We start from the raw sequence: 16,199 nt of genomic DNA, 5'->3' as shown, positions 1-16,199 counted from the left end.
TCGGACTCGCCGAAGTCTGCCCATCATCTAAAAGATACGAGTCTATTTTATATCAGTGTTTATTGTAGAGAAGGACATGGAAGATATAGAATGTGGGGAAATAGATGGTGAAATCTCAAAAAATATCCATATTACAGAGGAGGAAGTGCTGGATGTCTTGAAATGCCTAAAAGTGGATAAATCCCCAGGACCTAATCAGGTGTACTCCAGAACTCTGTGGCAAGCTGGGGCAGTGATTGCAGGACTCTTTGCTGAGATATTTATATCATTGATAGTCACAGGTGAGGTGCCGGAAGTCTGGTAGTTGGCTGATGTGGTGCCACTATTTAAGAAAGATGGTAAGGAAAAGCCAGGGAACTATAGGCCAGTGAGCCTGACATTGATGGTGGGCAAGCTGTTGGAGAGAAGCCAGAAGGACAGGATTTACATGTATTTGGAAAGGCAAGGACTGATTAAGGATAATCCGCATGACATTATGCATGACAAATCATGACTTGCGAACTTGATTGAGTTTTTTGGAGTAATAACAAAGAGGATTGATGAGGGCAGAGCGGTAGACGTGATCTATATGGACTTCAATAAAGCGTTTGACAAGGCTCTTCATGGGAGACTGGTTAGCAAGATTAGATCTTACTAGCCATTTGGATTCAGAACTGGCTTGAAGGTAGAAGACAGAGGGTGGTGGAGGATTGCTTTTCAGACTGGAGGCCTGTGACCAGTGGTGTGTCACAAGGATTGATACTGGGTCCACACTTTTCGTCATTTATATAAATGATTTGGATGTGAAGATAGAAGGTATAGTTAGTAAGTTTGCAGATGACACCAAAATTGGAGGTGTTGTAGACAGCAAAGAATACAATGGGATCTTGATGAGATGGGCCAATGGGCGGAGGAGTGGCAGTTGGAGTTTAATTTAGGTAAATGCGAGGTGCTGCATTTTGAAAAAGCAAATCAAAGCAGGACTTATACACTTAATGCTTAGGTCCTGGGGTATGTTGCTGAACAAAGAGACCTTGGAGTGCAAGTTCATAGTTCCTTGAAAGTTGACTCGCAGATAGATAGGATATTGAAGAAGGTGTTTGGCATGCTTTCCTTTATTGGTCAGAGCACTGAGTACTGGAGTTGGGAGGTCATGTTGCGGCTGTACAGGACATTGGTTAGGCAAGTTTTGGAATATTACATGCAATTCTAATCTCTTTCCTATCGGAAGGATTTTCTGAAACTTGAAAGGGTTCAGAAAAGATTTACAAGGATGTTGCCAAGGTTAGACGATTTGAACTGTAAGGAGAGGCTGAATAGGCTGGGGCTGTTTTCCTTGGAGCATCAGAGGCTATGGAGTGATGTTATAGAGGTTTATAAAATCATGAGGGGCATGGATAGGATAAAAAGACAAGGTCTTTTCCCTGGGGTGGGGAAGTCCACGGTATAGGTATAGAGTGAGAGGGGAAAGATATAAAAAGGACCTAAGGGACAATTTTTCACACAAAGGGTGGCGTGTGCATGGGATGTGCTGCCAGAGAGTGGTGGAGGCTGGTACAATTACAGCATTTAAAAGGCAACTGGATGGGTATTTGAATAGAAAGGGCTTGGAGGGATATAGGCCAAGTGCTGGAAAATGGGACTAGATTAGGTTAGGATATCTGGTCGGCATGGACGAGTTGGACTGAAGGGTCTGTTTCCGTGCTGTACATGCCTATCACTCTAAGTCAGCAGTGTTACAGAATCCTCCCCACTTGCCTGGATGAGTGCAGCTCCAACAACATTCAAAAGCTTGATACAATCCAATATAAAGACGCACTGCAGAAATTCACCCAAGGTTCTTAAATAGCACCTTCCAAACACACAACCACTTCCAACTCACAAGACAAGACCAGCAGATACATAGGAACACCACCATCTTCATGTTCCCCTCCAAGCCACTCACCATCCTGACTTTGGAAATATATTGCTGTTCCTTCACTGCTAATAGGTCAAACCTTTTGAATTCCCTCGTGAAAGGAATTGTGGATCATAATACACAAGGTGGACTGCAGCATTGCAACAATACAGCTCACCACCACCTTCCCAACAACAAGCACAGACAGGCAAGAAATGCTGGCCAGGCAGCAATGCTTACGTTCCACGAATGACTTTAAAAAAAGGTCTAAGGAACCAACCTGAAGAATTAGTTCAGAACAAAATTTGAATGAAGACAATGGTGCCAATGATATGACAATTGTTAATTATAGTACATCAGGAATGTGTTCCTTCTATCTGTGCTCCCTGTTACGTCTAATACCTGACTTTCTACAATGGACAGTAGGAAGACAGTTAAAGGTCACATACTCATATCAAAAAATATGAAAAATAATGGGCAATTTCTGATAGTTGAGCATTTTATTTTGTGTAACATCTCCAATTGTTTTCTGAAGAATTGGCAGAAAATAGCCAACTGCAAATTTGGGACCTAAATTCACAACTTTCCATTTGGAATTCAAGGATCTAACATCCACAAATATTCTGTTTAAACCATAAGCAATACTGCATTTAGTTTTACAAATCATCAAAGGCAGATCAGATCACTGGGCCATAGCTTTTCAAAGACTAAACTGGTTGATGTCTGATATGAAGCTTTTCACTCGCACATGAAAAATTTCATACTACTTAGCAAACTTGATCCGGTGGCAAAACTAATGCTTAGATGACTGAATCACAGAAGAAGAATCAATATGCAAACAGAACACAGTGAAATGATTTGCAAAGAATAGGTGTGATTTAAACATCCATATTTTTCAGCCTACAGTAAAATTGTCCTGAACTTAAAGTTTTTTAAAACTTTAAATAATGAATAAGATTAGTAAGACCAACTCACATGGAGTGTGACTCATGAAAAACACAAAGGAAATTCCTGACTTAATTTGCCATTTTCCTTTGCATTTTCCTGCAACCAAGATGCTATTTCTCTCTTCAAACGCCTCTTTCAATTGATAATATAAATACCTGCAAAACAGGGAAGAAATAGAAATTTTTAAATAGCAAATGAAATAGTCATTTCATTTTCACTTATACATGTTTAATGTCTGATAGGATTATATGGCAAACACCCGTGTTTTCAAATAGAACATGAATGCAATGTTCTTACTGGAATTTACACAGAATTTCAAATCTTTACTTTTCTTCCATTTGCCATATCCTTCAAGAGTTTTTAGTCAACAATTCGGAGTCCTTTGTTGACCGAGTGGTGTGGCATAGTGAAAAAATGCAAAAACAATTTTGTCCCCTCACTAACTTCATAATTTCAGCCCTGATGCTATCAATATAAGTTGAATGGAAATCAAGATGGAAGAAAGTTTGAACATATCATCAGTAATTTTGATTTTCCAATAACAGCTTTTGATTCTCAAATACCATTATTCTCTTCTCTTCTTTGAACTCTTTCCTCCATGATATGTTCTAACAGTTCATTTCCTCTTAAAATGCACTCAGCTCAATGTCTCAGTTTTCCCTAATTCCTTTCAGCAAACCTCTTTGATCATTCACTTGTCTTTACGATTCACCATTTGTTAATTTCTCTTGCAGGCTGCTCCTTTCCATTCTACTCCAACTCTTTATTTCAAAGCTATTTAAAGAAGTAATCTTTTTCCATAAGTCTCACAACAACATAAAATAACACAGTTGCTCAGCTTTCTCCTGAGCAACTGTCTCTACTTAGTAAATACAACTTTTCCCATTGATATCCTTGTTCTCATTAATTTGTTGCACTTTCATTTACAATTATGCATAAATAGTTTAAGTCTTACACCTTTTCTAGTTTTTCTCCCATAAACTTTTGAATAGTTTGTTGAGGATTTTTAGACTTTGGTTTTGGTTTTGCCAGTGTTCACTTCATTCCAAGGTTTGTGGCTGTCATGATTAGGCTATGCAGTAGTCTGTGCTTGTTTCAAGTCCTTTGGCATCTGCAAACCTAACTGATATAATCATTCACACATCTTTCCCTGCAAACTTATGTCTGAATTCTGTATCTTAAAATGTTTCTTTAACCACTGCTTCTACATAAATGTTAAAAAGGACTGGTGATAAACAACACCCTAGGTCAACTCCTCTTTCAATTACACAAAGTTTCAACTTCTGGTGGACAACTCTCTGTGATGTTGTTTATCCTACATGAGTCATATCTCTCTTCAGTCTATTTTCATGTTTTCACAATCAAGAGCTTAATATTATCATCCTGATTGTTTCAAAGATATTGGAAAAGTATTCAAACATATTTCCAGTCCAAACTCAATTTTTTAATGCCGATTACTTTTCTCATGCCTCTTCTTTGTTAGAATCCAAACTAGACAGACAGAAAAGGTGTTTTATTAATAAACTCTGAAAAAACTAAAAGACAGAAACAGCATCTTTCAAGAATATTATGTAAAAATTAAAAACCTTAACTGGCTGTGCTTGAAGCAAGTAATGTTTGTATCAACTTCATTGGATCAGAAGTGCTGGGGGAGAGACAGAGAGAGAGAGAGAGAGAGTGTGTGTGAGAGAGAGAGAGAGAGACAGACAGCATCAAGAAATAAAAACCGGAAAAGTGGTTAGAATAGATGAAATACCTGATTGTAGTTCAAAATCACACAACACCAGGTTATAGTCCAACAGGTTTAATTGAAAGCACTAGCTTTTGGAGCGTCGCTCCTTCTCAGGTGATAATGGAGGTCTCAATCCTAAGACAGAGAATTTATAGCAAAAATTTACAATGTGATGTAACTGAAATTATTTTCAATGTATAATTTCAGTTACATTACACTGTAAATTTTTGTTAGAAATTCTGCGTCTTAGGATTGAGTCCTCCACTATCACCTGATGAAGGAGTGACACTCCGAAAGCTAGTGTGCTTCCAATTAAACCTGTTGGGCTATAACCTGGTGTTGTGTGATTTTGAACTTTGTACACCCCAGTCCAACACCGGCATCTCCAAATCATATGTGAATGTAGCAATGTTTATTAATGTGTGCAAAAATACTTACTTCTGAAGAGTACAACAGAGGGTATTATGTAATAATCTTGGTCACCTTAAAAAGAAAAGATGCCAAAGGCATTTTGATATTCTGACTTCTGCACAAATCAATCAGTCTGAGTGTCCAGGTATTGAAACCTTTGTTGCGAACTACAATGGAAACTCGGTGTGAAGGCACAGGACAACAGTGGATTTAAATGCTAGAGTTGGAATGGACATAAACCTCTGGAAAGGCATGATTAGAAAAGGTGTAGAGAATGCAAACATCAATGGAGTCCTTCTCCTGTTGAAGTGCAAGGGAACATGGTCTGGTCACAATCAAATATCCTATTTAACCAGATAGACAAACACAATACCTTATGGCAACACCCTCACTTCAGACACTGGCACATTCCTGAATACATCATTGTCCAAGCAGGGTACCGTAGGGATGTTTAAATTATCCACACCATGACAGAAGCTGATGAGTATAAATGGATCTTCGCTTGGTCTCGTCTACTATCTTTATCGGCCTGGCCCAATAACAACAGAAGAGGCACTGTCACAGAAAATTTCAACATTGGCAGATGCAAGGACTCTGCGATAAAAGGCCTACACAGTTAACGCATGTCAAGGCTTAGAAACCACAGAATGTCGACAATGACTGGTCAGCATCTAAATCCATCACAAACAGCACATACAAGGAGATTTTGGATTTCTGTACTAGGACAGGTTTGACAAGACCGATCAGGAGATCCAGGAATTATTAAATCACAAGCACAAAGCATTCTGAACTGGAAACATCACCAATACTCAAGAGAAACGAAGCAGGCTACAGACAAATGAAGGCCTGTGAGAAAAAAAACCGTGACCTCAAGAACGGTGGTAGGTAGAAAGAATACAGCAAATTTCCAACAACCATGACAGGCAAGGATGTTTCAGCACAGTGAAGACCATTCTTATGGCTTAAGCACACAAGGACCTACCCCACTAAGTACTAATAACAGAGTGGCACCCATTAAGAGTAGTTAGGCAGTAAGCACTTGTTGGAAGGGACATTGAAGATCTCAACTAATATCAATTCTTGACTCGAGTGCCCTCAAATGCATGCTATCCACCAACATTTCATCATAACCTCAGCCGGACATGAAATTGCAAAGACCAAGGCTCTGAAAAAGGGTCACTGGACCTGAAATGTTAACTCTGATTTCTCTCCATTGACGCTTCCAGATCTGCTGAGTTTATCCAGCAATTTTTGTTTTGGCTTTTGTTTTGATTTATAACATCCACAGTTCTTTTGTTTTATTAAAACGTTGCAAAGGGCATTTGACAGCTGAAAGACTACAAGATTGCACGTGCAGATGGATATTAAAAAGCACTCTTGGTACAAATATACAGCCTTATTCACTTCATCCGGAAGGTGCCAAGTATTCCCATGAGATCTCCAAAACATCATAATTGTGAACATCTTCAAGAAAGGAGATGAGACTGATTTTAATAACTACAGATAGATATCTCTGTTGTCTGCCACACAGGTCATTGCAAAAATGCTGTTAAATCACCTCCTTCAGTGACTGAAGAGCTCCTACCAGAGTCAGAATGCAGAAAGAGTCCATTGAAAGCGACAGTGGGCATAATCTTCAAAGCAAAACAAAGTCAAAGAATATGCATAAAGGAGTAATAGCAACCTTTGGCCTTTGACTGTCAACCAGGAGGGACTATGGAGTGTCCTCCTCAAATCTGGTTGCCTGCAAAAAAAATCATTATTCTCCATCTGCTGCATGACAGCGAGCAAGCCATGACCCTCACCAAGAATCCATCACAGAATCAACACACTCTGTAGACTGAAGTAAGGCTTTGTTATTGCATAAAGTTCTTCTCCATTTCTTTCCAGCAATGCTCCACCACAAAACTTCCTGCTAATATGAAGCTAACTTACAGGACAAGTGGGAAACTGTTCAAACTGTGTCACTTCCAATCCAGAATCAAGACCACTCCAAACTCTGTTGTTAAGATGAAGTAGGATGACGCTGAGGCCAAACTCCAAATTTTAATTGATGCATTAAAAGAGACATTTGAGGGAATGGGCCATGGGTTAAACAACTGGAAGTCAGAAGTCTTCTACCAGCAGATCCCATCACATGCATTGCCCACAACTAATCATTTCTCAAGAGAGAGCAACTGTATAAATTGGATCAACTCCTGTACCTTGGAAGCCTACTCTCACCAATACAGTTACCAATAATGGAATTTAACCTCGCCTCCAAAATGCCAGTGGAGCCTTTGGCTATCTTAGAAACAGAGTGTTTGATGGCCAAAAGCTTTTAACCTGACACCAAGATCATGGTATACAGGGCAGCAGTGTTACATGCCTTTCTGTATGCAGAGACATAGACAATATGCACCAGCTACCTCAAATCCCTATAGAAATATCAACAGCAAAACTTCCACAAAGTCCTGCAAATCCAATGTAGAATACATGCTATAATATCTGTGTTCTCATATTAACATCTCCAGCATCTAGGCACTAGCCATGTTCAATTTGTGTTCAGCAGGTATCCCCACCAAGTTATGGAAAGGACAAGACTTCCCAAAATGGAGAAAAATCATCCAGCAAGGTGCCAACTGTTTTGAGTGCTCAAAGAGGCTCAGGATGCAGGCTGAGTGGAAACAGAAAGGGCATGTGAAGATCTGAGCATCCCATCTACCTACTTCAGAAACATCATCTATCTCACCTGGAGCAGGATTTATAGGTCCAGAATTGGACTAATCAGTCATCTTGAGACCTACCACTCTGGAGTAGAAGAAAGTCATCTTCCATCCTGAGGGGCTGCCTAAAGAGAATACAACATTGGAGGTTTCCAGTTTGAACATAAGAATGTAAGAAACAGAAGAGGTAGACCACAGAGCTTGCCAGGATTTGCCATTCAGTGGCTGACCTTCAACTTCAACTCCACTTTTCTGCCTGCTCCCCAAATGTCCCTCAATTCTTTCAGAGACCACGAATGTGTCTATCTTAAACTTAAGTATATCCAACAATGATCAACCCTCTAGGGTAAAATCCTTTGAATGAAAGAAATGTCTCTTTATCTCACTCCTAAATTCATCCTGAGACCTTCCCTCATATTCTAGATTCCTCAATGAGGGAAACAACATCTCAAACCCATTCAGAATTTTGTGTTTCAATGAAATAGCCCATAATTAACAACTTTCAGGTAGTTCTCAGCTAAATTTCTTTTTTTGGCTATTGAGAATGAGAACACATGGGAAGGCTTGAGAATATCTCTCAGTCATCTACAATTGTGTCATAGCAAGTTGTGTACAAATAAAAATAAATAGTTTTATTTCTTATTTTCTTACCAACAACCTGACTGGTTTGTAGGATTGAAAGACAAAAGTACAACTTAAATTTTAAAACTAGCCTAGTCAGAAAAATAATTTACCTACAGCCTGATTTTATAGAACATAGAGCATAACAGCACAGTACAGACCCTTTGGCCCTCAATGTTGCATCACCCCATGATACCAATCTGAAGCCCATCTAACCTACACCATTCCATTCTCATCCATGTGCCTATCCAATGACCACTTAAATGCCCTTAAAGTTGGTGAGTCTGCTACTGTTGCAGGCAGTGCATTCCATGTCACTACTACTCTGAGTAAAGAAACTACCTCTGACATCTGTCCTATATCTATCACCCCTCAATTTAAACTTATGTCCCTCCTGCTAACCATCGCCATCTGAGGAAAAAGGATCCCACTGTCCACCCTATCTAACCTTCTGGTTATCTTATATATCTCAATTAAGTCGCCTCTCAACCTTTTTCTCTCTAACGAAAACAGTCTCAAGTCCCTCAGCCTTTCCTCATAAGACCTTCTCCCCATACGAGGCACCATCCTAGTAAATCTCCTCTGAATTCTTTCCAAAACTTCAACATTCTTCCTATAATGCAGTGACCAGACCTGTACGTAATGCTCCATGTGTGGCCACACCAGAGTTTTGTACTGCTCCAGCATGATTTCATGGTTCTGAAACTCAATCGTTTTACCAAAAAAAGCTAACACACCTATGCCTTCTTAACAACCCTAGCAACTTGAGTGGCAACTTTCAAGGATCAATGTTGATCAAGGTTTCTCTGCTCATCTATACTACCAAGAATCTTACCATTAGCCCAGTACTCTGCACTCCTTGAATCAAGTGAATCAACTCACACTTTTCTGTATTACATTCCATTTGCCATCTCTCAGCCCAGCTCTACAGCTTATCTACGTCTCTCTGTAACCTACAACATCCTTCGTCACTATCCACAACACTACCGACCTTCGTGTCATCTGCAAATTTACTCACCCATCCTTCCATGCCCCCGTCCATCATTTATGTTACTAAATGTAATTACATAAGAAATATATAACAGTGCAAAGGACAACTCAAAGCAAACTACATCTTACTTTGTTACACCCTTAATTGATGAAATTCCAATTAAAAATGTACAATGCAAACCTTATCATTTACCATTAATAAAACTTGCATATGGATACAGATTGTGTTTCTTAGTTACTTAAGTGAATTCCTGTTTTTATTGCTGGATAGGCATATAATAAAAAATATCCACTGAATGTATTAGAGGTTATGACCACAGAGTGGGTAAAATGATTATCTTTGAACAAGCTGACCCTTAATATGTAATAGCTTCGCAGCGAGCAGCTTCAGGTAGTAACTTGGACGATCCCGTATAATGAAAAACACAGAGGTACTCATCCCACACTATCTGGAGTAGTGAGCTGGACACCATGCCCTGTCATTCACGGATCTGTCACAGAAGTTAAAGATTTATAAAAAGCTTGCAAAGATCTCCCAATTTAGCTTCAACTCAGGTTGACAGATAGCGTGGATCAGATTTGTGTACGTAACTAGAATTATTATTTATTATAAGTAATTAAACTTGAATCATAAATCACTGGCATATAACACCACTAATTAAAACTCTAATCCCCTTCTATATCCACATGTACACAGGAAAAACATAGTTTATGGATGGAGAGAGCACTGGCAAAGTAGTTCAATGGCTCCTGTTCACAGAATCTGTTGAGAGGATTCTTGTGCTAGTCAGAAAGTTGCTTTTCAATCAACATTCTCCAGATGCTTTCATTGGTTTGCAAGAAGCACAGGTATCTGGTTCACTTGTAAGAAGTTTTTCAACATATGAATTAAAAGATACAGCTTACAGCAACTTAAAAGATCAACTGTTTTTCTTCAGGTTTAAAATGGTATGCTGCAGACATTGGAGAGCTCCTGGCTGATGGAGCCCAGTGGCCTCTTCACATTTTGTTCCCAGCATCAAGCTGTACAGTTACCAGAGAACCAATCATAAGGCTGTTAGCAGGCACAAGGTCATTGTCATCAATAACTGGACACTAACCAATTAGCTTCTGTTGCCAAACAATAGTCCAGCTACGCATAATTTTTTTGGTTCCACTTTCTCTGCAAATACTACTGTAACCCACAGCTGTAAGAACAATTTTCACAATGAATTTCAATTACTTGTGTTCAAACCATGCAGTAATCATTGGTTTTTAAAAAAGTTATTTTCTTGTTACAGCTCACAAAAACACAAAAATAAAAAGATAAACATGTATGCTTTATGCATCAAATTTCTTAAATATGTTTTAATGCAGTTCAGATGTACCAAATTAGTTTTAAGTGATGTTGATGGTAAACTGACAAAAAAGGCAGATATGGCTGTGCACAGTGAGATGCTACACCATATTAAGATGAACAACTCAGTTAATGTGTTTATTTTGTGGCAGTATTGGTTGAGGAAGGAGTATTTGTCAAAATACTGGGCAAAGATTTTTAAAGCTCATCTGAATGTCTATTAAGCAGATTGGACTATGGCTTAATTTTGGATTCAAAGAGCAGCACTGCCTCAATAACGTGCTCAATGAATTCTATTGCATTCAACAGATCCCACATAACCCTCTGAAAAAGAGTAAGCTGAATAAAAAATACATTTTCCCAAGATGTTCTTCCTTTAACACACATTCAATTTCCTAGTTTAATAAAATTACAAGTAAATTACAAAGAACTCAGTACACGATTTACTTACACAATGGACATTCTGTTGCTTGAATTCTTACCTAAGGAACCCACGTCTTGCAGTCACCTCAGCATGGCTGTCATTAACTACATCACCTAGAAAACATTTGGAGAGAATATGAAACTTGATGTCTAAGAAAAGTAGTACAGATCAGTTTGTTTTTCCATTAAAATGCTCAATTTTGAATGCTGCGATTAATTTCTGGACACACTATTATCAAGCCCAAGTCAAATGGCTGGAGGTAACTAATTTCTTCTGATTGGTTGGAGTTAAAGATTGCTTGGGATATGCAATGAGATTCAAATACTGTTGAATAGTTGAATAACTATTTCTGTAACCCAACCCATCTTTCATCACAATTTCAGAACATGATCTGCCATTCATTTCATGACCTCCCATCATTCATTGTGCTCCACTCCTATTTTTCTGATGCCGAGTCTTATTTTCCATTCTGCAAGTATAGGTTATGCTACTTGTAGCATCAGGCAACTCCTGCCAATTCCAGTGAAAAGACTGCTCTGGACTACTGCATTTATCCTTGGAGGTGTAGGATTGGTACATTTCTTGTACTCAGTGGTCCTGCAGTCAGTGTGGAAGAAAGAATCACTGACAATAGGAAGTAAACTTTATGGATATGAAACTGCACTCTATCATTGATTCTCAAATTTTATAGCCAGATAGATGAATACACAGATTGCCTGAACCAAGACCACATCTAAAGTATTCTCGAGGTTCAACATCTTAGTGTCTTTTGAAAAATAAGGAAGTACCTTGGTTGTAGTTGTTCATCTCAGCTAACTAGTGTAGGGAAGAGTTCAACAACATCTAACATTTCTTTAGAATATGAAAACTTAAGACAGAGATTCGCTCTCTTAGCACCTCCTTTCAGTCAATTTGGAACGTTACAATTAGAAGGTAAAGAACAGAATGCTTCTTAATCCTTTGCCAGCTAGAACAACCCCCTGACATCAGCAGGAAAGAAAAAGAAGAAACTTTCATTGCCCAACCCAGTACTCGCTTAAATTCCACAACATCAATCACTCCTGCACCAGCTAAATGCCTCTGGCTTCTCAAATCTCAGTGCACAAAATTCAATGAAACAAATCTGTATACAGTCTAACCCCACCCTCTTTCAACAATCTCCTCTATCCTACCATTGTTCTCTGCTCCCAGTATTTTTAGCTTGGTGATAAATCTTCCAGTAGTCAAGATGTGCTGAAACATGTAAATTTTGGGATTTGGATTTCAAAATGGAATTATTTGAAAAAAATGTCTCAGCAATCCAAAAAATAAATCAGTAAAGCATCAACATTCTCCAGAAGGTCATTGAGATGTTTAATTATACCTGGTTACAATGTTAGAATTAACCTGTCAATCTGTTAATGCTTCACCTCAGTTTGATCTCTGGCTATCGCTATTTTCAGGATGAGTGGTGTGATTGGATCATTTTCATAGGGTTGTTTGTTTACTGGTTTGGAAGGTAACTTTTGCAATGCAACTTAGATATTTCAAATATATTCAAGGTACTCACTAACTCAGACTAATATCCCAGTTTCTGATATGTGACTTAAAAAAATCATAAAGTCCGTCACAGTTCAAAAGGATATATTTATAGTTCACAAGTACATTTTTATAATAGATTGAGTTATGACTCTCATTGCTGCAATTCCTGGCTTCTCTCAATTATAATATATGAGAGATTGGTTCAATGGGTCTGTATTCGCTCGAGTTTACAGGGATGAGAAGAGATATTTCAAATGCTTAAAATTCTGATAGAACTTGCTAGCCAAGATGCAGATGTTTTCCCTCATTGGTGTATCTAATACCAGGAAACACAGTCTCAGGATATAGGGTAGACCATTTAGGACTAAGAGAAGGAAACATTTCACTCAGAGGGTGGTGAACCTGTGAAACTCTCTATCACAGGTGGCTGTAGAAGCCAAGTTATTGAATATATTTGATGAAGAAATAGTTAAGTTTATAGATTTTAAAAGGCATCAAGGTGTATGGGGAGAAAACTGGAATTTGACACTTAGATCAAGGGTGTGAATGGTGGAGAAGAATCAAAGGGCTCAATGGTCTACTGCTGCTCCTAGTTTCTATTCCTGACAGACTACTAGAAATGACATTCTTTCCATTTTAGATAATTACAGTTCAACCCATTGAAATCGCCCCTCTTCTGGCTTATTTAGAACATAGAACATTACAGCACAACACAGGCCCTTTGGCTCTCGATGTTGCGCCAACCTGTGAAACCAATCTGAAGCCCATCTAACCTACACTATTCCATTCTCATCCATATACCTATCCAGTGGCTATTTAAATGCTCTTAAAGTTGGCGAATCTGCTACTGTTGCAGGCAATGTGTTCCACGCCCCTACTACTCTCTCAGCAAAGAAACTACCTCTGACATCTGTCCTATATCTATCACCCCTCAATTTAAACCTATGTCCCCTCATACTAGCTATTGTCACCCGAGGATAAAGGCTCTCGCTGCCCACTCTCTGATTATCTTATATTCTCAATTAATTCACCTTTCATTCTTCTTCTTTCTAACAAAAACAGCTGAAAGTCCCTCAGGCTTTCCTTGTAAGAACTTCTCTCCGTACCAGGCAACATTCTAGTAAATCTCCTCTGAACCCTTTCCAAAGCTTCCACATCCTTCCTAATAATGCGGTGACCAGAACTGTATACAATTCTCCATGTGTGGCCACACCAGAGTTTTGTACAGCTGCAATCCCTCTACCAATAAAAACTAACAAACTTTCTTAACAACCAGATTAACCTGGGTGGCAACTTTCAAGGATCTATGTACCTTGACACCAAGATCTCTCTGCTCATCTACACTACCAAGAATCTTACCATTAGCCCAGTACTCCACATTCCTGTTGGTCCTTCCAAGGTGAATCACCTCACGTGTTTCCACGTTAAACTCCACATGCCACCTCTCAGCCCAGCTCTGCAGCTTATCTATGTCCCTCTGCAACATCTTTCATCACTATCCACAACTCTACCGACCATAGAGTCATTTGCAAATTTACTAACCCATTCTTCTATGTTCTCATCCAGGTCATTTATAAAAATGACAAACAGAAGTGGACCCAAAACAGATCCTTGCAGTACACCACTAGTAACTGGACTCCAGAATTAATATTTTCCATCATCCACCACCCTCTGTCTTCTTTCAGCTAGCCAATTTCTGATCCAAACTGCTAAATAATCCTCAATCCCATGTCTCTGTATTTTGTTCAATAGCCTGCCATGGGGAACCTTATCAAATGCCTTACTGAAATCCATGTACACCACACTGACCACTTTCCCATCATCCACATGTTTGGTCACCTTCTCAAAGAACTCAATAAAGGTTTGTGAGGCATTACCTAGACTTCACAAAACTGTGTTGACTATCCCTAATCAACTTATTCCTTTCTGGATGATTATAAATCCTATCTCTTATAACTCTTTCCAACACTTTACCCACAACTGAAGGAAGGCTCACTGGTCCATAATTATCAGGGTTATCTCTACTCCCCTTCTTGAACAAGGGAACAACATTCGAATTTAATCCAACCTGAGTGTCAAATAGTGTTGTATCATCAGGATGAACCAACAAAATTTTGTTAGCATTCAAAGTCATCTTTCACACAGGAGTTGATGATCAGTCTCTCAGGAGGTCAGAGCAGAGTAGAGAAGTTGGGACATCATATTGCAGCTATACAGGTTATTGGTTAGGCCACTTTTAGAATATTCTGTTCAATTGTGGCTTCTCTTTTATTGGAAATATGCTGTTAAACTTGAAAGGCTTCAGAAAAGATTTACAAGGATGTTGTCCAGATTACAGGGTTAAATGGAAAGGCTGAATAAGCTGGACTATTTTCCATGAAGTGTTGGAGGCTGAAGAGTGATCTTATAGAGAGATTTATAAAATCAAGAGAGGCACTAATACAGTGAATAGCCAAGGTGTTTTTCCCAGCTCGAAGGAGTCCAAAACTAAAGGGTGTAGGTTTAAGGTGAAAGTGGAAGATTCAAATAGGACTGGAGGAGCAACTTCTTCATGCAGAGTGTTGTGCGTGTATGGAATGAGCTACCAGAGAACATGGTGGAGGCCGGTACAATTACAGCATTTAAAAGGTATCTGGATAAGTATATAAATTGGAAACATTTAGAGGGATACCAGCCAAATGTTGGCAATTAGGACCAGGCCAATATAGGATATCTGTTCAGCGCAGATGAGTCAGACTGATGTATCTGTTTCCATGCTGTACAACTCTATAACTAATTCTTGCAACATTCCAGGCATGAGAACTTGCAGTTTAACCACTGATTTGGTTTCACTCTGTTGAATTGTAACACTGTTCATTTGTAATTGATTCTGTGAGACAAACGGATTTCTCCACTATTCAACATGAAGTAACAGCCTTCAATATTTGAATCTTTCATTGTATCTTCTCCTAGTCAGAAACTAAACTTGTCATAAATCTGATGAACTTGTTATCTGGTCATCGTTATGGAGGCTGACCAGCAATAATTAACATTTACAGACCCGTCTTCATTTTTCTTCATCCTAATAACTTGTAAAACAGTTGTCAGTTTCAGGTTATTTTATCAATTTGCATCATCATCTTTACAAAAAATGTTGGAAACCTGAAATAAACAGAGGAAATGTTTAAATTTTTTCTTGGTCTGTCAACTTTTGTGGGGGGAGAAACCAAGTTAATGCTTTAGGTCAATAAGTTTTATTAGACCTAGGAACAGTTAGAGATGCAATTAGTTATAAGCAAGTACAGAGGTCAGGAAAGGCTGGAAGAGAGGGAAGAACAAAAGGGAATGGAATGTCTGTGACCTTCAACTTTATTGATCTACTCCACTATTCAATATTTCTTTATTTATTATACAGTCATTTCATGACTAAGTGATATCTATTAAGAGGATAGGAATTTTACTCTATGATAATTATTTTGCAATATCCATTTGTAACTATGCACTTCTTCTGAATGCCAAGTTCTTTGTTGAGCAATATGAACCCTATTGGGTTTAAATTTAATTTCACTGAAACACAAACTTTGAGCTTCTGTCCCATGCTCAACCTAAACATTTCAGGTCTGAAGAAGAGTTACTAGACTCAAATGTTAACCGTG

General features: G+C 38.7%; 1 protein-coding gene across 3 annotated transcripts in view; it reads right to left on the bottom strand.

Moving 5' to 3' along the window:
• Window positions 1-16,199, bottom strand: part of adat1 (adenosine deaminase tRNA specific 1) — a 57,157-nt gene that overhangs the window by 23,775 nt on the left and 17,183 nt on the right. For 2 of the 3 annotated variants that reach the window (XM_060837626.1, XM_060837625.1), the window contains exons 4-5: window positions 11,102-11,156; window positions 2,852-2,979 (exon numbers count right to left, since the gene is read on the bottom strand). In XM_060837626.1, coding sequence (XP_060693609.1) covers window positions 2,852-2,979; window positions 11,102-11,156 — 183 coding nt within the window. Of the gene's footprint in view, window positions 1-2,851; window positions 2,980-11,070; window positions 11,157-16,199 lie in introns of those variants that run through there. The other variant, XM_060837627.1, reaches the window with a different exon arrangement.

This window comes from Hemiscyllium ocellatum, chromosome 17 (genome assembly GCF_020745735.1).
Source record: "Hemiscyllium ocellatum isolate sHemOce1 chromosome 17, sHemOce1.pat.X.cur, whole genome shotgun sequence".
In the NCBI taxonomy this organism is placed as follows: domain Eukaryota; kingdom Metazoa; phylum Chordata; class Chondrichthyes; order Orectolobiformes; family Hemiscylliidae; genus Hemiscyllium; species Hemiscyllium ocellatum.
The sequence above is the reverse complement of the archived record's forward strand: the minus strand, read 5'-3'. Positions and strand labels throughout refer to the sequence as shown.